The 22,253-nt window shown below is 41.3% G+C and overlaps 1 protein-coding gene across 6 annotated transcripts in view; it reads left to right on the forward strand.

Annotated features, from left to right (window-relative positions):
* Positions 1 to 17,398, forward strand: part of Thumpd2 (THUMP domain containing 2) — a 33,813-nt gene extending 16,415 nt beyond the window's left edge. For 3 of the 6 annotated variants that reach the window (XM_042675522.1, XM_042675524.1, XM_042675525.1), the window contains 4 exons: positions 6,180 to 6,251; positions 7,081 to 7,195; positions 10,816 to 10,924; positions 16,508 to 17,398. In XM_042675522.1, coding sequence (XP_042531456.1) covers positions 6,180 to 6,251; positions 7,081 to 7,195; positions 10,816 to 10,924; positions 16,508 to 16,859 — 648 coding nt within the window. In that variant the 3' untranslated portion in view covers positions 16,860 to 17,398. The remainder of the gene's footprint in view (positions 1 to 6,179; positions 6,252 to 7,080; positions 7,196 to 10,815; positions 10,925 to 16,507) is intronic. The other 3 variants (XM_042675526.1, XM_042675528.1, XM_042675523.1) reach the window with 2 other exon arrangements.
* Positions 17,399 to 22,253: the final 4,855 nt, after the last annotated feature.

Genomic DNA, 22,253 nt, shown 5'->3' on the forward strand with positions numbered 1-22,253 from the left:
GGTAGCCACTTTCGTCTAAGAGACTAGCTATTTATACTGCTGTGGTCCTCATTTTCCCCAGTTGCCTCCCTGCCCCATCATGAGTCATTTCTCTTCTCTTCCTCACAATGAGACCCTTGAAACATTCTCCCTACCCTTCTCTCCCGGCCCCCAGCTATTAGATTGAACAAAAAGTATGTATTCTGTGCCAGAACTTCCCTTCAAGGCACCTCTGCCGTTTGCAAGGTTCTTAGTGGGCTGCCAGTGCCACCGCCCGCCCTGAAGGTTCCAGTAGCATGGTGACAGCATATTGCCCTGGGCCCGTGAGAGAATAAGTTCTAGGACTGGTTGTCCTCGCCAGTTCTGTTCTTCACCTCTCCCCATTCAAAGCTTCTGCTCTCATTTGGTTGTTGCTTGGTTACAGTCTGCTCTTTGGCGTTTTCCTCCTGTGTGTGATCACACATGACTCTCTCAGAATTCCTTTCTGTCCTCAAGTCCCTCTTTCACCCTGGCAACACCCGTCTTGGCTGGTAGAAGGTCCTTGCACTTGCCTTTCTTCCCGTTTGTCTCTCAGGTGCTCTTCCGTTGCCTTCTAGCTGGCAGCGATACACAGGAACAGGCCAGTCAGGTGATTTTTCTTCTCCTTCATAAGTATTTTGTTCTTTGTGCCTAGAAGCTTCTTTGGGTTTTCTCTTTAAAGCTGGGGAATATTGCCAGAATCTCGAGCATGACTCTTTTCTGTTCAGCCTAGAGCTTCCTGAATCTGACTGCTGCGGTTCTAATTCCAATTTTAGCACCTACTATGTGGGAAGTTTGTGGCAAAATTCTTCACAACTCTTATTTCCTCAGGATGAAAATAGTATCTCTTAGGAATATATCAAGATGAAATGACTTTGCATGCAAAAAGGAATTAGAACAATACCTGGCATACAGAAAATACATCAGTAGTCATTGCTATGATGTTTAAAGTTGTAATTACTGTATGGAGTATATAATTCGTATTTCTTTTTTTAATAACTATGCATGTTATTTCCACAGCCAGGAATTCTTTGCATTATTTATGTGATTGTTATTGTTTCAACTATTTAGCACCTGTAAGTTTAAACCCTTCCTCTTTTTTTTTTACTTCTGAGATTCCTGTAATGAACACATTACCCTTCCTACTCTGTCCTCCAGGCTCATATCCTTTATCACACAGTTCCCATCTCTTGATATGTTGGCTCTGCATTTTGAGTTATTCTTCATCATTTTTCCAAGTTTTAGCAAATATAGTGGAGATGTGTTCAGCTTCAATTCATTTATTGATATTTTTAGTTTAAAAATCATGGCCCTGTTAGTTTCAGAAAGGTGTGTGCACCATCTTTGAATACGTGTAAAAGTTCCTGTTCTTTTTTTTTTTTTTTTGTCAATCCTGGGGCTTGAACTCTGGGCCTGGGCACTGTCCCTCAGCTCTTCAGCTCAAGGCTCTACACTTGCACCACAGCGCCACTTCCGGTTTTCTGAGTGGTTTATTGAAGATAAGAGTCTCACAGACTTTCCTGCCTGGGCTGGCTCTGAACCTTGATTCTCAGATCTCAGTCTCCTGAGTAGCTAAGCTACTCAGGTGTGAGGCACTGGAACCTGGTCCTGTTTCTTTTATTCACATGTGCATTGCCTCTCCTGTGGTTAATAGCTGTAGTTTACAAGGGAGGGACCCTCTCTCCTGTACATGTGCTAGTATCTTTCCTTCTTGTCTGACAAGCATCAAAACATGGTAATTAAAATATTTTGAATGGCCTGATTCCTACAAATGGTAAAAGGCATAAGCAGACCTCTGACCCCTTTGGCTCATTGAGCAGCATAAGGAGAATCTGCCAGCCCTACTAAGACAAGTGGGGGGAGAGGGGGTGCCTCTCTTCACTGGTTGCCCTGGGAAGCAGATCTCTGAAGACCAGGTTCTTCTTTGGTCCCACTGGTTATCCCCCTTGGTTCCAGGGCTATTCTCTAGTCCTTGGACCCCAGGCACCGCAACCCACAGCCATCTTCCTGGGACCCCCACACCCAGGACTGCCCTTAGCACCAGAGCCATCAAGTCCGAGTATCACTTGGCTCAACCAAAACAATAAATAGACTTGAGCTGGAAGTAAAAGGAAAACTTTCAGGCCACAATGTTCCCAGAACCCACGCTTTTCTTTTTTTTTTGGTCCAGTTGTGGGGCCTGAACTCTGGGCCTGGGCGCTGTCCCTCAGCTCTTCAGCTCAAGGCTAGCGCTCTACCACTTGAGCCACAGTGCCACTTCTGGCTTTTTTCTTTTTGCTTATGTGGTGTTGAGGAATCGAACCCAGGGCCTCGAGCATGCAAGGCAAGCGCTCTACCACTGAGCCACCTTCCCAGCCCCCCCTACGCTTTTCTTATGTGACTGATATATTCAGACCCAATTCCTTTAGTATAAAAAAAGAGGTAGGATTAGTGTTTATTCTTTTCCAAATTGCCAGGGGTTCCAACAGTTTATATTTAAATACAAATGTATATAACCACCCTCAAATTTGAAACATGACCTTTGTCTTGATATATGAACATCTATTTTTCAGAAAAAATACACAAAAGGAAGTGATTAAAATATTTGAAGGTAATGTTTGAGTAAAATTTTGCATACTCTCTCTTTGTCCCACTCATACCAAGAGTCAGAAAAGTCTCTCTGAGTGTGATTACCAGTGCGGCTTAATGAAAGCAAGTAAATAGCAGCCGAGACTGACAGGTTGGCAGTGGTGATGGAGGATGGTCAGCAGCTTGACCCCCGTGCACAGGACAAAACACACAGCCCAAGCTCAGTCAGGCCCATGACACTAAAAGTTAAATTAGAAAATGGGGAGATCAGATGTTTTTCCATATTTCCCACAAGCATTTCTCCTTCCTACGTATCATAACCAGTACAGAAAAATCAAGTTTTGTTAAGTCCTAGTTAGTGTGAACATGCAGAAACATTTCTCTACTTGATGGAAGCATTCTGTGTCTGCAGATGTTGTGGCCAGAAAAGATCTGAAGGCACAGGAAAATACTTAAATAGAACAGGCCAGAGGACTCCTTGAACAGAGAGCTTAGAGGAGGAAGAAAAAACAAAACCATAGTGTTTGGCACATTTTAAAAACCTTAATAAAATTAATTTGCTAATTTTATTAATTTTAAACAAATTGCACTTGAATCATTAGGCCTTTTTTTACTGTACAGAGGGGTTACAATCACATGAGCAAGGTAATGAGTACATTTCTTATCAAGCATTGTTGCCTCCTCCTTTGTTTCTCCTTACCATCCCTGCCCTCTGATCTGCCCCCTCCACACCAAATTGTAAAGTTTGTTTTTCGACATAACGTCTTGTACATCTCATTGTTGTAATGGGTCCACCTGTATTCCTGTGTATTTATAAGATGATTTCTTTGTTGCTTTGTATATCCCTCCCCCACAATATAACCTCCCCCTTTTTTTTTAACTCAGGGCCTGGGTGCTGTCCCTGAGCTTTTTTTGCCCAAGGCTACCACTCTGTCACTTGAGCCACAAGGCTGCTTATGGCTTTTTGGTAGTTAATGGGATATGAGTATCTGACAGATTTTCTTGCCTAGGCTGACTTTGAACTGTAGTTTTCTGAACAGCTAGGATTTCAGGCATGATATGCCTGGCATCATTATTACTTTTGCTGCTTACTGCCCTCTAATGGGAGATCCATATTCAGTCCTCCTGAGGATGAGCACCAGGAAGAAGTTGCGCTCTCCTGAAGAGCATTTTGCTTCTTTCCATTAGGTGTCTCTGGTTCTGACACTGGCTGTGCACCGAGGACCAAATGATGGATGCATTTGCACTGCAGCTGAGTTCCTCTGGGCCTGAAGGTGGGGTAGGTGTCCTGCTTGCTCCTCATTGCCCTTTCTGAGTAATCAATTCTCCTCTTCTTCCCAGAGCCTCTCAATGCTCTTAAAGCACATGGCATCAGATAATGCCAGTCTAGAACTAATCTTTCTCCCTATCATTCCTGTTAGATTATAGATCATTATTCCTGACGTGATTGTCAGTCAGTAACCTGTCTCTTAAGTTTCTTGTTTCCCTCCTTCTAATGATCTGCTCTAATCACATCCTAGACCTGGACCTTGTCACATACAGAAGACTGTCCCTTCCAGATTGCTGAGTTTCAATAGTTCTGTATGTAGCCAGGCATGATGACACATGCCTATAATCCAAGCTATTCTAGAGGCCAAAGCAGGAGGACCAGAAGTTGAAGGTGACATTGTGATATGCTGTTCTTTTAACAAAAGCAGGAGGAGGAAAGGAAGGAGGGAGGGGGAGGGAGGGAAGAAGGAAGGAAGGAAGGAGGGAAGAAGGAAGGAAGGAAGGAGGAAAGAAGGAAGGAAGGAAGGAGGGAAGAAGGAAGGAAGGAAAGAAGGATCCAGTTCCTACCCTCTTGTTTGCTTCTTCCAGTCTCTTCCAATTCATGTTACCTGCCCTCACTACCTGCTCATCCCTCCTTCACAGCTTAGACTTCATGGTCTATCATTATAGACATGTCTATGTCCTCTACCTTCTTACCTGGCAGAACTATTGGACTCAGAACTTTGGTATACTTTCCCCACCATCCTCAGGAATGAGACACACATCTGCCGCCTCATTGACATTGTACTAGTGAACTGTGTTCCACCCTCATACTTGAGTACCAGATTCTGTCTCCTCCCACATCCAGTGGCTCAGTCGGCTCCGCAGGCTCACCTGTCCAGCCATCTTGACACCTGAAGGAATAAAAACCCTACCCCAAGGCTACATATTTCTTCAGCTACCACATCCTTTCCTGTTTCCTTTCAACAAAGAGTCTTCACATAGTTGTCCATGTCATCTGCCTCTGCTGCCTTTCATCCCATTCTCCTGTGTGCCCACCAAGGGGTACAACCTGCCTGTGCTCACCTTCCTTTCCCGCACTTTCACACGATGATCACTCTCCTTGAACCAGTTTTCCCACTTTGTCTCCCCCATTCCTGGTTCACCTCCGGCTTTCTCATGCGATGTTTCTCTTGTGCATGACGAGATCGTTATCTTTTGAGCGTCTATATTTAGCAGATCACTTCTGTGCGTGACAAGATCTTCATCTTCCAAATGTCTATATTTAGGAGATCACCAGGGTCCAATCTACAGGCTTCCCTTTTTAACTTCCCTTGCTTCCTGGATGATCTCAGCCCGTTCTGATCTTTAAATACCGTTTCTAAATGGATTCACACTGATTCTTCCTAAACCTTGAATCCTTAAACTCCAGACTCGCCTGGCAGCTGCCTTTGGAGATCTAAGAGGCTGTCTCCAAAATAAAACGTTTAGAGGTTACACTCTTGTCTCCTCCGTATTCCTTCCTACCATTTCTCCAACTTCAGTAATAGGCCAAAAAAAAAAATTCTTAGTCACTCCAGACTGTTTTCTTTCATTAATATCACATAAGAAGTCTTTCCTTTTGGCTCCACCTTTAAAAAGTATAAACAAAATCCAACTACTTGTACAATAACATCTTAATCCAAGCTTCATCGTCTCAGCTTGGACTCCCTAGCCAGCCTCCTTGTTAACAATCATACGCCTCTGGGGTGTGTGCTGGCCAGAGCAGCCAGCCTGGGCCTCTCAAGGGTAGTGTCAGACCCTCCGACCCTCCAGTAGTTGCCCATCCTTCAGAATAGAACCAAAGCCTCACAGTACCTAAATTGAACATGATATCATCCCCACAAAATTAAGGGGTTTCCCCCACAAATTAATATTCACTTCCTAATATTCCTAATATTCACTTCCAGGTAGTATCACACAGCCCTGCACCTGTGATACTGCCATGTCATTAACATGCTTTAGCCAATCCAACACTGGTGGAAGTGATGTGTGTGCCATCTTTCAGAGAAGCGCACGATTGAGTGGTGACTGCTTCATCACCCTGAGTTCCAGAGCAAGGAGCAGAACCTTCACTGCCCTATTGTAGGCATAGAACATAAGATTTCAGGGGTCATTGTACATGCAGTATCTCACCTTGTCCCTTTTGTTCACTCAGCCACAGTGGCCTTCACATAGTCAGCGCAGTCCTGCCTTAAGACTTGGATATGCAAAATTGCTACTTACGTACAAGACTGAATCTTTACTCTTGAAATGGGGGACTGCTCTACCATAAAGGTAGAGCTATAATGACAGATTTAATACCAGATTCCTATTTCTGTCTCTAGGCTGGTGCATTGGTTTTAGATCCAATGTGTGGACTTGGAACAATACTTTTGGAGGCTGCTAAAGAATGGCCAGTAAGTTGTAAATTTGGTGTAAACCAAATGTATGTAGTCCCTTATCCATTATATAGAAGTATACAGAAGTATATATTCAGTTTGGAGAATCTTATTTGTAATTATATGAGTTAACGATCATGTTAGTTAAGATACATTATGATGGGTTAAATTGTTATGTTATTCCTTTAAATGTTGTGAAAAATTGAGGAACATGACAGAATTCTAAAAGTAGCCATGACCTAGATTAAACTAACTCTAAATTCCTTAGAGTTAGTTTAACTTGAAATATAAAATATTAACAGATTTTTTTTTTACCATTTTCACAAAAGTTTTTTTGCTATGAAATACTTTTAAGAATTCTTTAGGGGCTGGGAAGATGGCTCAGAGGTAGAGCGCTTGCCTTGCATGCATGAGGCCCTGGGTTCGATTCCTCAACACCACATAAGCAAAAAGAAAAAAGCCAGAAGTGGCGCTGTGGCGCAAGTGGTAGAGCGCTAGCCTTGAGCTGAAGAGCTGAGGGACAGAGCCCAGGCCCAGAGTTCAGGCCCCCACAACCGGACCCAAAAAAAAAGAATTCTCTAAATTTGTTTTCACTTGAGTTTAAAAATTTGTTAGAGGCATGGTGGTGCTATAATCCTAGCACTCAGGAAAAAGAGACAGGAGGGTCCCAAGTTCAAGGCCAGCCCAGACTACATACTGAGATCCTGTCTTCAAATTAAAAAAAAAAAAAAAAAAAATCTGTTAATTTCACTTTAACCATTTAGGAACGTACAAGTAGATTTTCTTAACTACTCAGCTATCTAGTAGCTTTATTTTTGCATAAAATATGAACTTTCTTTCCCCTTAGAATGTTTATTATGTGGGAACCGATGTCAGTGACTCACAATTACTGGGTGCACAGGGCAATGTGAAAGCTGCAAACCTTCAAGACAGAATTGAGTTGCTTAAAGTCTCTGTTGTAGGTAAGACACTAAAGCCAGATAGATTTGAGATTATTCCCTATAATATATCCCTGGGGCTAATCCTCAGTTTACTTATAATATTGTAACATTTTTATTTTTTAAAGATTCATAATTGGGGACTGGAGGCATGTCAAGTGGTAGAGATAGAGTGAAAAGGTCCTGAGTTCAACATTTATAAGCATGTTTCCATATACATTTAAGTAAAATTGTTACCATGTGTTGGACGTATTTAAATCATTTCTTATTCATAACCGGGGAACACATAATATGGGTGCAAAATAGAACAGTTCTGAGTCATGTATATATACATATTTATGTATTTATACACATATACACACATGTATATACACACATATACATATATATCTTACATATATTACAGCACCAATGTTTACTCTTTAATAATTAGCCCTTTGTTGCATATATCTACTTCAGGGGTAGCTGTCCTGGCTAAAGTTTTTATTCTCATTATTAATTTGTTTTTACCTTTAATCATAAATCTAATTTACAATAGTGATACCTATTAATTATTCCTTTCCAACACTGTCAGATTTGAGGTTCCCATGCCTTTTTACCATAGTAATTAAAGAGCATGTGTAGACTACGGAGACCAACCAACCAAGTGTAAATTCTGAGTTAAGCATGGTTTCTTTGTTGTGTGGCCCTCAGCAAAGAACTGAACCTCCCTGTAATTTTTCCTCTGTAAGGTGAAGATAATAATACCCACCATAGAGTTTAACAAACAACATGAAGTAAAGATCTCTGTAAGCATAGATAAGACTAGAAAACTAGTAGTCCACTAATGATAACTTATACTTTATAAACTCATAATCTTAGTCCTTTACTGTGTTTTAATGACTATTTTTCCTACTTTTTGATTTTACCTTTACTATCGAGATGATCATTTAACATGCAGAAATTACATGTATTTATTCCTGAGATTGAATCATCATGAAAATATGGGGTAAAATATTGTATTACAAATTGTCTTAGAAAATAATTTGTCACTGGTTAGGCTTTTTTTTTTAAATCTACAGACATATTTACATTCTTAGTACCATATGGAAGCAGGTTGGAGCAAGAGAAACACATTTGCATGCCTCACTAGCACGACTCAATCCCTTACTGAATGACATCAATTATTGTTACTGTATTATTTTATTCTTTGTGCTGGTCCTGGGGTTTGACCTCAAGGTCCGAGCACTGTCCTTGAGCTTTTTCTGTACAAGGCTAGTCCTCTACCACTTGAGTCACAGATCCATTTCCAGCTTCTTTGTGGTTAGTTAGAGATAAGAGTCTGATGGACTTTCCTTCCCAGGGTTAGCTTTGAACCACCATTCCCAAATCTCAGCCTCCTGAGTAGCTAGGATTATAGCATGAGCCACTGCTTGGCAGCACTTCTTTTAAGCAGCAAGAAGATTTTCTTAAAGAACATTTTTAATGAAACCATAAGCACTGAGTTTCGATTTCCCAAGAATACTAATAATAGCCAGGAGTTGGTGGCCAACACTGTAATCTTAACCACTCAGAAGGCTAAGAATTAGCCTTGGTTTGAAGCCAGCCCAGGAAGAAAAGTCTGCAAGACTCTATCTCCAATTAACAAGCAATATACTGGACTGGTGGCATGGCTCAAGTGATAGAATGCCAGCCATGGTACCAGCAGGCACACAAAAAATGCTAATGATGAACACATAACTTGAGTAAAATGTCAGTTTCCGTTTCATTTGTGAGGGCCAACATAGTTATCACTTACCAAGCTAAAACAAATCTGTTTATAGAAGCATTAAGTTCAAGGATAGATTGCTCAACGGCAAGTATTTACTACATGCAGCTGAAGAAAATGCATTTGAATATCATTCTGTGAAATGACCTTTCATTTGGGTTAAGTGGCTATTTTTCCAAATTATATTTGCTTGCATTCAATTCCATGTTTTCTTATGAACGTAAGTAAAATGAAGCTATTACTGTTGATGTGTGGGTTCCTTTACAAGACCTTTGCAGACAGTTACATACTGCCAATGTTGTGTCAATATCTTCAAGAGCTTCAGAAAGGACCGCAGTCTAAAGACTGGCTCTAGACAAAAAGTAAGAGACCTTTTCTGAAAAATAACTAAAGCAAAAACAGCTAGGGGTGTGGTTAAAGTAAGAGAGAGCTTGCCTAGAAAGCATGAGGTCCTGAGTTCAAGCCACCCTCCCCCAAAAATATGGTTTTTGATAACTGATAGCCTTCATTATCTATTTGTGGTCTTTGATGATACTGCCGAAAGTATAGAAATGGTGCTCAAAAGATTGTATCCTTTATCAACACCCTAAAACTAAGTGTACAAAGCAGAAAAACAGGGTGGACTGGGAATAGAGCTCTGGTACTGGACGTCCCTTCCATATGTAAGGGCTTGGATTTGTTCCCCAAAACAGGGGAAATGAATTTTGCCCAAGTTTTGTGTTGTTGTTGGTTGTTGTTTTTGTTGTTGTTTTAAACGGTCTTCCTATGTAGCCTAGAGTAGCTTGGAATAGTGATATCCTTGTGCCTCAACCAGATTGCTATGGTTACTGGTATGTGCCCCTACTCCTGACCCAGTCTTAATTTAAGAGAATATTATCTTGACGATGTTCTTCTCACCATCTACTCTTCTGCTAATCTCACATAAAGTTAGATCTAGAAGAAAGCTAGCAAGTGATCATTAGACTTTCATACATAATTGGATTGTTATTTTTAATTTCCTATTAAATTATAGTATTTAATAGTTTTTAAACTTCATTGCATTTTTGCAGAATTAGATAATACTCAAAATGGTACTATCTTCTACCCTTACAAATATCAAACTTAATTAAGATGATGGATAAGACACAAAAAGTAGAAGTGGAATGATGGAAGGGGTAACAACGGTCAAAATGCATTTTACTTAGAAATTGACATGTTGAATTGAAACTCCTTTTTACGACTATTTAAAGATAATTGTTAAAATAAATTTAAAGTAGAAAGTGAAATAATACATAGCTCAATGTTAATATTGAGTGTTTCATCTTCTATAATGTAACGTCTGACAAGCAAGTGTTATAGCGAGAGACATTTAGATTTAATAATCAGATATTATCATTTTTATTTAATGGTATTTTGATTTTTAATTGTATGGCTTTTTTAATATTAGGACTTAATCATAACATTTTGTATTGCTCTTAAAAATATAAGGTTAGTTATGGATCTCTCCATAAAAACAAATAGGTCCAACATGCAACATTCATATAATAATGAAAAGGGAAAGGAAAACTAACATACAATTTTATAAAGTTTTTCTTGACAACTCAATATATTTCTTTATGGATCTGGCAACTCTGTCCAGAGAATTGAGTTTTCTGGTTCATTTAAAATTCCATTAATTCATGTCATATTTTATCATACCTGAAAAATCATTTTTCAAAGGGCAGAATACAGACACTGTGCTATTTATCTTTAGTGATTCTAAAAGCATCTAAAAAGCTCCTAATTCCATAGAAACAATATTATCTCCCTTAAGTTTTATTTTATAATGCACAACTAATTCTGTGTACTTCAATTTTCTCACTATGTAAGTTGTAAATATTTGACCTGGTGACAGGGTGCTCTGATTTCTGTATTTCAGATTTGCCATTGCCCTCAGAATGTGTGGATAGCATTATCTCTGACATTCCATTTGGGAAAAAGTTCAAGTTAGGAAAAGACATCACAAGCATTCTACAAGAAATGGAAAGGTAAAGTTGTTGAATTTATTTCCACAATTCTTTTAGCTTCTGCATGTTTAATCAAAATATTTCATCATGTTCAAGTCTGATTGCAGTGTCAGAATTTTCCAGATATTTAAAGGTTAATTTTCTGAGGTTTTAGGGCAAAAGTTTATAATCAAAGTAATTGTGATTTGCTATCATTTGATACTCTTAAGTTTTATGCAAAAAATAAGATAGTAATTTCTATCTCAGTCATTGTGCTAGGTAAATAATCTGATTCTAATTCTCACAAAAACCTATGTGTCAGTCTCCCAACACTTCCCAGATGAGAAACTGAGGCCCAGAAAAGTTAACTTTCTCCTGGTCACACAGCCGTAGCAGAATGGAATTCTGTTACAATAGTGGATGTTCATCAACATAACGGACAAGACAATCATTGGCTGTGAAACAGTGCAGCATACGGTTCATCTCCTGGTTTCAGATGTTGACCTTAGGGAATGTGGAATTACTTCATTGAGAGGTCAAAATAGACCTAGATACAGATTGTTCCAAGTATTCAACTTAGTAAAGGAGAGAACTGAGAATACATATGGGAATGAATGGACACCAATAAATCAGTTGGTGTCAAATTGTCTGCACAAAGCACTGGAGAACATAAATTTGATGAGCCTTTTATGGAAATAAAGTATCACCAGCTTTTTAAAATGAGCATATATTGGGGATAGAGAAATTGAGTGTCAAGGCTAACATCCGGAAGGAAAAGAAAAGCATAGTTCCAAATGTAAGAGCCATCCCTGTATCTGGCATGCTGTGTGCTCACTCATCTTTGTGGATTATCTTCTTTCAAGCTGCTTCCTTTGTTTCCCTGTTACCTAACTTTTGTGCTGTTTCCTGGGACTTCTCCTTTTGGGCAGCAGTTATAATTCAGACATCTAAACACTTATACTACCTTTGGTCCAGAATCACATCCCTCCGCCTAGCAGTTTTTACCACAATAATTCCATAACAACATCATTGAAAGAATGACTTAAAAAAAGAAAATGCTGAAGCTGGGTACCAGCGTCTCCTACCTGGAATAATAGCTATTCTGGAGGCTGAGTCAGGAAGGATAGATTTGAAGTCTGCTAAGACAGAAGAGTCTTCAAGGCCCTTTCTCCAATTAACCAACGAAATGTCAGACTGGAGGCATGGCTCAAGTGGCAGAGCACTAGCTGTGAGCAAGAAAGCCAAGCTAGAGCTTGAGGCCCTGGTTTTAAGCCCAGTACCAACACACACACACTCATTCCCCACCTATCTTCCCAATGCTCTAAGTGGTCCTGGACTTGGGAATCTGTCTTTGAAAACTTTCAGTGTGATTGTATTGCACAGCCAGGGTTAATAATGACAACCTTTCAGTCTAACTAGGTAATTTACCATTAGGAGCATCAACCAGTTTCTGGTGAGATACAAAAATATGTGATCGGTGAAATGCATTGAACCTGGAATTTTCAAAAGATTTTTAGAGCTGCCTATTTCCATGTCTGCATTAAGTCATTTGTAGGTAGGATTGTTGAGTACTGTCCTTTCAGTGCCAACCTAACTTTGTTTAGGCTTTTTGCCTTTTGATTCAATTTGAAGTGGTGGCTTGATCTACCTTCTCACCCTGGCTGTGAGTTCACATTTTGCCTGAGAATCAGAAAGATGAACAGTTGAGATCCCTGCCTCTGTAGGGCCAGATCAGTACACGTACTGATCTCTTGCGATCAAGCTTCCTTGCCCTCTCCCCCAATCCCACACCTGCATACACACATCACCTTATGATGTGACTTTTGATTTTGAGTTTATGCAGTAGCAGATTTGGCAGTTAATAAAGCAAGCTTAGAGCCATACTTCCTGTATTCCTGTCTAGCTCTATGCTTCACAGTTCTTCAGTACAAGGCATACTGCCCAAGCATTTTGAGCCTAATCTTTAAATCCTAATGCCTACCTCATAGCGCTATTCAGAGGATTCAGTAAACTGAAAGCTGGCCACCTAGGAAGTATTAGCATCTGTTAGCTTTTACCTGACTTGTTACTGTACACAACTTTAAATCGTTGTGGGGTTGGGAATATATTATATAAATATCTAAGTACATATAACTTAGATATGTTTTGCTGACCATTTTAAGGTTCCAGATAGAAACTGAAAGAGGTAATGAATTATGTTAGAAAAAAACAGATGAGGTCAGGAAACTTGTTCCTAAGAGGTGGTGGAAATAAATGGCCCTGGATATAAAACAGAATTATATTCTCCAAGAAAGACATGCACTCAGAATTCAAGAATATCAGTCAAATGAATACTCTGGTTTATAGCATGAGCTATATACACTGTCAGATCAATTAATCCCTCCCCACCTCATGGGGCTTGAACTCTGGGCCTGGGCACTTTCCCTGAGCTCTTCAGCTCAAGGGAGTGCTCTACTGCTTGAGCCACAGCACCACTTCCAAGTTTTCTAGTGGTTTATTGGAGATAAGAGTCTTAGGGAGTTTCCTGCCCAGGCTGGCTTTGAGCTGTGATCCTCAGATCTCAGCCTCCTGAGTAGCTAGGATTACAGACATGAACCACCGACACCCAGGAGGCTCAGATCTTTTTATCTATACGATAAACTGTATTTCATGAGTACAGAGCATCATGAGAGAACAGTTATTGTAGTTGACCTTTCCTCTCCAATACAACCATGTAACTACATGAACAAATTTGAAAATTTAGCTTTGCTCATGTTGAGAGAAGAAGCATCATGTACCAGAGGCCTGAGATGGTTTCCTGGAAGAAGCAAGTTTCCAGTGGAAACTGGAAGTGTAGCAAGAATCTGCAAGAAGACTGCATCATGTTGGTATACATGGTAATATACCATGTTATTCAGGATGGGGAGATAGGAATCATTGTACAGTTCAAGGATAGCCTGGGAAAAGTAGTGAAAGGCCTAACTGAAAAACAAACTAAAAATAACAAAAGGAGTGTGGCTCAAGTGGTAGAGCTCTTGTCAGCTAGCAGGAGACCCTGAGTCCAAACCCCACTAGAGAGAACAACAACAACAAAAATACTCTGAACTTTCTTGCACTGAGCAAGTTTTCAAACTTCCTATATGAACAGTAAAAACACTGCACTCAGTGAAAACCACTGTACCTCAGTTTCTTCATCTACAAAATGACAGTGCTCACTGGTATACTTCAAAGGACAATTCAAAATGCTAACCAATGTATAATACAAGTCAATAAATGTTAGCTGCTTTCACTATTGTTAACCATGATTACTCTTCAAGTATTGTCAGGCTGAAAGTTATGGTTTGTATTTTTGATGTATTATTGCTAACCTGTCCCCAAAATGTTATAGAAATTTCTATCCTGAAGAGTTCTCACTGTCTCATCTTCTTGTCATTCTAAGTATCGATCTTTTTTGTCTTTGTTAATATAGTAAGAAGGTTATCTCTCATTTCTTATTTTAACTACCTTTTCTCTTGTTGTGCTTGGAGATATTTGAATGTTTGATTTTTTTTTTTTCCATCCCGCAGTCCACAATCACATGAATCTATGTCCCTCCTCCAGACCTCAGGGAAACAGTGTCTCTGCTAGCCAGAGGTCTCGTCTCATTTCTTCCGCCTCAGGATTCACCCTCTGCCCACTTCTTATATTCAGTATATCTCTTCATTCTTTCCAAGAGCTCCAGCCATTCCCTACCCAGCTACTTTGGGAAGTATTTGCATATCTGATGTCGTGTTCCAGGTCATAGGGTCACAGCTGTGAATAAGACAGGCAAGGCGTCAACCAGCCATGGGGGAAGACAGGTTGTTCATAAGTGCGCACGCGCGCGCGCACGCACGCACGCACGCACGCACACACACACACACACACGCACACACACACGAGCATTTCAGGATCACCAGTGATATGATGAAGGAAATAAAATAGGATGCTTTGCTGGAGAGAGAGAAAAACTCCCTTAGCTAGTCAGTCAGAAAACGCCTCCTCAAGTCTGTGACCTGGATGATGAAAGCGCGCATGGGAAATGAGGGTTAAAGGCAGAGCAAGCAGCAAGTCCAAACGTACTGCCTTGAGAAACAGCTCAGGGAATTTCAGCAACTGACAGAAGGTTCTGGTAACAGAGGGAAGCAGGCTAGCCATGAGATTGATTGGGGAGTTTAGATCAGATCATGGAAGAGCCCTGGGCACTACAGGAAGAAACTTAGAACTTACCTGAGCTACCATAAAGCAGCCAAGAGGTTGTAGGGACTTGATTGTCTGTGTGGGAACCAGGGAGGGAGCATGGGAGGTGACAGGATGGCAGACAGATCGGATTCATCTCTGGGGAGACGCTCGCTATGGTCCAGCAAAGCATGATGGGAGTAGCTGGATGTGTGATAGTCTGGAGACAACCATCTATCTGTGTTTGCTGATGGATTGCATGAGAGGTCCATCCAATCCCTTTTAGCTCTGGGTCCTCTAGCTAATACCCTGTACACCTGAATTTCCTGAATGAGCAGCCCACACCTGACCTGACTCTCTACTTCCTCATCCTCCCATCGCCACTTAGCTCTGGCACCTGCTCCTGCCGTCAGCTAGGGCTGCTATCCGTCCATCATGACGTCTCATCCTGGTCACTCTGTCCTGTAGCATTCGACGATGTGGGAACCCTGCCCTTCTTAGGACTGTGCTCCTCTGGCTTCAACAAATCTCTCTTGCCCAGATTTTCTTATCATCAGTTTTTCTTTCTCCCTAAGTGTTACATCTCTTTCACTGGCCTTTGTTTCTTCTTGCTCTACTGCCACCACAGATGATCCCATCTGCTGTTTACCATTTTAAAAGATGCCTTTAGCCCAGATCTCCAAGCTGTGTACACTGTCGATTGGGATCTAGATACATCAGCGTGTTCCAAATGGAATTTGCCTTCCTCCCACCTCTCTTTAATTTCCTCACAGAACTTTGGGGCCTGCCCCATGCCTTTCTGTCCTTGCTGCCTCCTGTGCCAGGCACAGCTCACTGATGTGGTGTGGGTATCTCACCCTCAGAGTTTTCTCCTCCTGTGCCTGGGTTTGGCACTTGCCTGACACGTCCAGTCCTCTCATGTGCCTTGATTGTAGCCTTTTCACACTCTAACTTGCTACTGGCCCTCTCCCATTGCTATAAATCTTGAGCAGTGCATGGGGCTGTGTCACGGCTTGCACATAAGTGCCACCAGACGAGCTAAAGGAATGAGTAGATTCAAAGCCTGCCCTTCCTTGTCTCCCCTTCTCTTCGCCATTCTTTGTTCCTGTACAACTCCTCCCCAGTGACTTTCTTCCGCATTAGTCTCCTGCCTGCTTGAGTATGCTGCTTCTCTCACCGGCTTTTCCTCCGTACACTCATTTATTAGAATGTGAGTACAAATTGCTTTGAAGCTTGCCTTTTAAGTAGAGTAAAAATAGATAATTAAAGCAGATTTGTACTAGAGATTCCATAATTGCTATAATGAATATGCATTATGGAAGATGCTACCTAATTATCAAAAGCCCTTGTATTGAAATAGACCAAATTAAAAACAACTACTCTAAGTAAGGCGGGGTTGCTTATTGTCTGAGAAGAAAGGCTCATGCCAAGTACTATTTGTTGTCACAGAGTGCTGCGTGTTGGCGGAACCATTGTACTGTTGCTTAGTGAGGACCACCGTAGGTGCCTTCAAGATTGTGGGGAGAGCAGTGTCCCCCAGAATTCCCCGGGCAACCACCCCGCTAACCATGAAGGAAAAGAAAATACGATTCCATCAGAAACAGCATCATCTCTGGGTGAAGCCAGTAAGCAGGAGTCCTTAGACAAAATGCCACCATTTGGCTCTTTGGTGGCAGTGGAATGCTACAAAGTTAGCCTTGGCAAAACAGATGCCTTCATATGTAAGTATAAGAAGTCACAAGCTGCCAGATGTTATCTGCCTGAACCCCACTGTGTCCAGAGTTCTCTTTTAGCATCCTGAGCTTCAACAGAACATCCTCTAAGGCAGGAGATGTGGCTCACTAACATACTCCCTAGCGTTTCTGCTTATACTCTGAAGTCTTCATGTTTTTGACAAAACAAACAAAGACAAAACCAGCTACTGAACATTTTAAAGGCTCAAGTTCCATGCAGCATTTCCAAGAATAAGCTCCAACCTACAAACAAGGAGTTTCCAGGAGTTCACAACATAACTTTGACAACGTATTTGTGCTCATTAAACTTCGAATTTTAGAAATGTATACTTATTGTGTGTATTAAACTTGATTTCTTAGCCTATAATTTTCTTCTCCATTGAAATGAAAATCGTTTATGTTTGCAGTCCATTGTATATGGATCTGACCCTGTGAAGCATCAGCAAGAGTGACAGCAATACGAACGTAAGCTAGAATTCTTTAACATGAGGAAAGTGAATTGCTATTTTTCAAAATGGAGTTATAAATTGTCCCCTTCCTCATGTGCAGAAATCCAGTGTGTGTGTCTTCACTACTCGAGAAAAAGAAATCGAAGTTGATGAAAATATATGTTCTCATTTCATATGTTTTTCAAAACTCAGACATAATGGCTATACTTTTTGGCAGATACAATGCCATTTGAGCAAGCTCAAATGAGAAATTTCCTATCTGGCAAATCTCACCTTTCCATGGGTGGGACCCTAAAACGTACCTTCCCTCCAGGGCGTGGTGTACAATGTGAGCCCTGGTGTGAAGGTGCAAGCTGTGGCCTCGGAGCCCGGGTGTCCCAGTGCCTTCCTTCACGGGTGCAAGCTGTGACACGTAAGCCCCAGTGTTCAGCTGCCCTTGTTCCATTTGTGCCTGGCTGTCAAGTTGCCCTCCTTCACATATGCCAGCTGTGGCATTTGTGCCTAGTATCAAATTGCCCTCTGTGTGCAGGTTGTGCCCTGTGTGTCTGGTTACCAAGGTGTCTTCATTGCCGTGTGGAAGGTGAGGCGTCCGTGCCAGGTGTCAAGGTGCCCTTCTTATTTGCAAGCTGTCCCTTTGTTGCCTAGCAGTAGCAACATTCCTAGTCAGCCTTGCTTCTGGCAGTGTACCCTCTATCTTGACCCTCTGGCCTTCTAGAAAATTCTGAAAGCTACCTACTAATCATGAATACATTGCATTTTTTGCTAAACCTATGTAGAATTCTTACTGTTGTTATTAACAGGTAGAACACCAGTATGGAGAGAGATACTCTGGCTTAAGCAACAAGTCTCAAAAAATCTGCCTCTGTTATTGGTTATGTAGCGTGGTTGGGTTAAGAACAGGTTACAGCAAGTATTGCAGAATGTTTATGGCATGTGGTGGTGAAACAATCCATTATTCCTATGCTTACCTGATGCTCTAGGAAATATCAAGATCCTGAACAATACAAACACTGTGAGGTAGACTGTCTGCTTTGAATAAAACTTGACAGCTCAAGAAAAAAAAGAGGGAGATTTCTGTAGTTCTTACTTCAATAGTCTCAGCCATGGCCACTTGGTCCCTTAGGGGAGATTTGCCAATTTCTTACAGGTATGTTTGGCTACAACTTGGGAGGAAGAGAGAAAACTGGAATATAGTAAATGAAGACCAACGGTGCTAACTAAACATCCTACAACACTCAGGACCACCTCTCACAACAAAGAATCAGCGCACCCACAGTGGCAGACCTCAGGACTGAAAAAAAATTACAAAATTGAGTTTGATCTTGTGAGAAACTGAATTCTATTAACTGAATTCACAGTCCAGTTTGATCTTTTTTTTTATTATAGTAAAGTGTTTGTTTTTTTAATAGTTTTTTTTATTGTGAGAATACTGTACAGAGGAGTTACAATTACATGGGCAAGATAACGAGTACATTTCTTATCAACATTGTTGCCTCCTCTTTGAATCCCCTTCCCATCCCTTCCCATACTCCCCCCCCCTTACTCCCCCCATCCTCCCCTCGCACCAAAGTTGTAAAGTTCGTTTTTCGACATAACGACTTGTACATCTCATTGTTAGAATGGGTCCACTTGTATCCCTAGTTAAATGATTTTTTTTTTACCCTTCCCCTCCACAAATTATACCAACATCAAATACAGTGAAAGCAGAGGGGGAGGGACATACAAAGCAACATAGAAATCATCTTATAAATATGTTAGAAACAATTGCATGAAAGAAAAAACATTTGAATACTTATCTTGGGGTTCATTCCCCTAACATCATCTTATCTGACCTTTTCTGCTTGACTTAGACATATACTAGTTATTACAAATAAGGGAAACCATGGGACCTGTGTTTCTTTGGGCCTGGCTTACTTCATTTAATATGATTTTTTCCAAGTCTTTCCATTTCCTAACAAATGGGGCAATGTCATTCTTTCTGATGGAGGCATAGAATTCCATCGTGTATATATACCACATTTTCTTGGTCCATTCATCTACTGAGGGCCATCTAGATTGGTTCCATATCTTAGCTATGGTAAATAATTCCAGCTTGATCTTATAGATGAAAAACAGCGCCTTATTAGGAAAGCAGGACCCTGAGAACTGAGGTGAAGATACAGATGACTCAAATACCCCAAACCCACTCAGCCTCAAGTGCCATCATGACTGAAAAGGCTGTCCTGAAAGTTCTGGCAGGTAGCCCCAATTCTCTTGCAAGGGGAAGCTGGCTTCATGCTTGTGGGATGGGAACTAAAGTCAGAGCCTAGCAGGGCTGGGCCCACACACTGAGTGTATGCAGCCAAACTCCAGAGAGTGGCAAGCGTTGCTTGTTAAGACTAAATCCTAGGCAATATGAAGATGCATGATGTGAGAAAGATGGATGTGACTTTTGTCCAAACAGATGCACTTAGCAAAGGTCCTGGATTGGTTGTGCCAGAACCTCATAGATAGAGGAGGAAGCCTAAAAATTTAGGGAGGTGGCTCTAGTGGGATGGATTTATGATACTCATTCTTCAATTTTGTGCCCTGTGAAAGCTTTGAACACATGTCCTCCACTACAGCCCTGAAGAGGGGCGGAGACTGAGTAGCGATGGATGCAGAATCCAGGGCTTGCAGGCAGCACACAATTACTGCGGTGAATTCTTCTAAGTAAGGACTATGGGGTCCTTGAATGAGAAGAGCCATGAAGCAGCATGTGAAGGCCACAGACTAAGCACTCAGGCACCTCAGTCACAGGAAGAAAGGTCCTTTTCCCTCGTAGGATGGAACATACAAATAGGAAGAGAGAAAGAGTATTTGGTGAGTTACAAGGTGATCACCATGGACATGGACAGGATAGATGGCCAGGAAGTAGCTGCAGAGGATGGAGCCACAGTTACCTTTAAATGGATTATTTACATCTTTAAATAGATTAGGCCTCATTAAGAATGTGACATGTGACAAATATTCATAGGACACAGACAAGTGTTCCAGGCAATAGGAACAGCCAGATCAAAGGCCCTCAGGCAGGAGAATGCCTAATATGTTTGAGAAAAGCAAATGTGCATGGAGCAGAGGGAGGGAGAGGACAATGTGTGGCCAGGTTGAGGGGGCATAGGTGACAGGTTAGAGGGGTTAGTCTTCAGGCTCATTATGATGACTTTAGCTTTTACTCAAAACCACTGAAGGAGTTTTGAACAGGTGACCAAATCTAACATAAAGGATCTTAACTCCTGTATGACTAGTAGATTGCAGCGAGGAAATGGTGGGAATCATCTGGGAATTTCTCAATGATAGCTCATTGGTGGGGTTTTTCCAACAATAGTCTACGCTGACCTGGAGCTCAGAATCTTCCTGCCTCAGCCTCCTGAGTGCTGGGATTACAGGCATGCACCACCACACCTGACTATTGGGAAGTTTTTGTTTGTTTGGGTTTTTGGCTTTTCTTTTAGGAATTCAACTGAGAGAAAATGCTGGCTCACCCCAGGATGGCAGTATTAACTGTGACAGGAGGCAGGGGAAATCTGGACCTATCTTGAAAGTAGAACAAGGAGGTAGGTGTTTGGCACATGGTGCGATGGATGGCCAGGAGACCAGTGATCAAAAGATTTGTGTTCACCTCTGGAACGACAGAATTTCCATCAACTGAGAAGAGACAGGCTGCCGAGGTGATGGGGGAGGGAGCATATTTGAGGAATATCAGAATCAAATTTAGACTTCTCGTCTAGACACTCTCATTTTCCTCTTGCCTAGTAGAGACGGTCCAACCTAGCAAATCTAGTTTAGACTTGCTCGCTAGACAGTTTTAGACTTGCTAATTTTGAAGCATGCATTAAACAAGTGGAGATATCAAGTAGGCAACTGAAGATGTGAAGTTGCAGTGGAAGAAAAATGGTCACCTCTGGAGCTACATTATTAGATAACTGCATTTAGGTGGCATGAAACTGGATGGCATTACCAGAGATGAAATGTAGGACGAATAGAAGAGGACCAAGGCTCAGCCCTGGATTCCTCTTAACACTAACAGGTTGAGAGAGAGGAGGAATCTGAAAGGCAGATCAAGACAGAGCAATTAATGAGCTCAGAGAAAGAAAACCAATGCAGCCATTGCCCAGAAGCCTTCTAAACACAGGGTAGGAGGAGATGGTGAGCGACCATACAGCTACTGACTGACCACCGAGGAAAAGGAGGAGAAATCGACCATTGGATTTACCATGGAGATCATTAGACCGAATAGGAACAAAAGCAGACTGCAGTAGGCTTAAAGAGAAAATAGGAAAAGAGCCGTTTTGTGGAACAGGGACATATAAAATGGGGGGGCAGGTTGGTGGGGGTGGAATCAGATGTCTTTAACTGGGGACAGAAATGTATATTGACAGATATATATCAAGATATCTATATATAAAATGTTGACAAGAACATTCTAGGAGAGACGAACAACCAGCGAAAAGGGTGAAATGCTGGAGCAGCATCCTTGAGCTAGGGATTGGAATTCAGTCCACATGTGGAGGACTTAGCTTTGACAAGCAGCATGAATAATGTATCTATGGTTACGGGTGAAAAGGCAGCATACAGATGTGAAAGCTACAGTATGATCATTTTTCTTTTCATTCTCAAATCTATGCTGTAAAAAACAAAGTTAGGCAGACCATCTCAAACTTTTCCAACTCTGCAGCCTGAGCACTAGCAAAAAAAAAAAAAGCAATAAACACATTAGCACCACAGGTAGTGTGGTGGCATGTGTCTAGAGTCTCAGCTATTTCAACGAGTAAGGCAGGGCTGCTTGAGCCCAGGAATTGAAGATCAGCCTGAACAACACAATGAGACCCTGTCTCCAAAAGAAAAAAAAAAAATATGGACATACATCTACTCTACATACACACACACAGTTTGAAAGACATACCAGAGCCATGTGTAGTAGCCTAACCTTTTCTAATTCTAGTTACTCAGGAGACCGAGAGCAGGGGGGTCTTGGACTATAGCCAGCCCAAG

The sequence above is a fragment of the Dipodomys spectabilis genome, unplaced genomic scaffold, assembly GCF_019054845.1.
Source record: "Dipodomys spectabilis isolate Male_0828 unplaced genomic scaffold, ASM1905484v1 ptg000026l, whole genome shotgun sequence".
NCBI lineage: Eukaryota > Metazoa > Chordata > Mammalia > Rodentia > Heteromyidae > Dipodomys > Dipodomys spectabilis.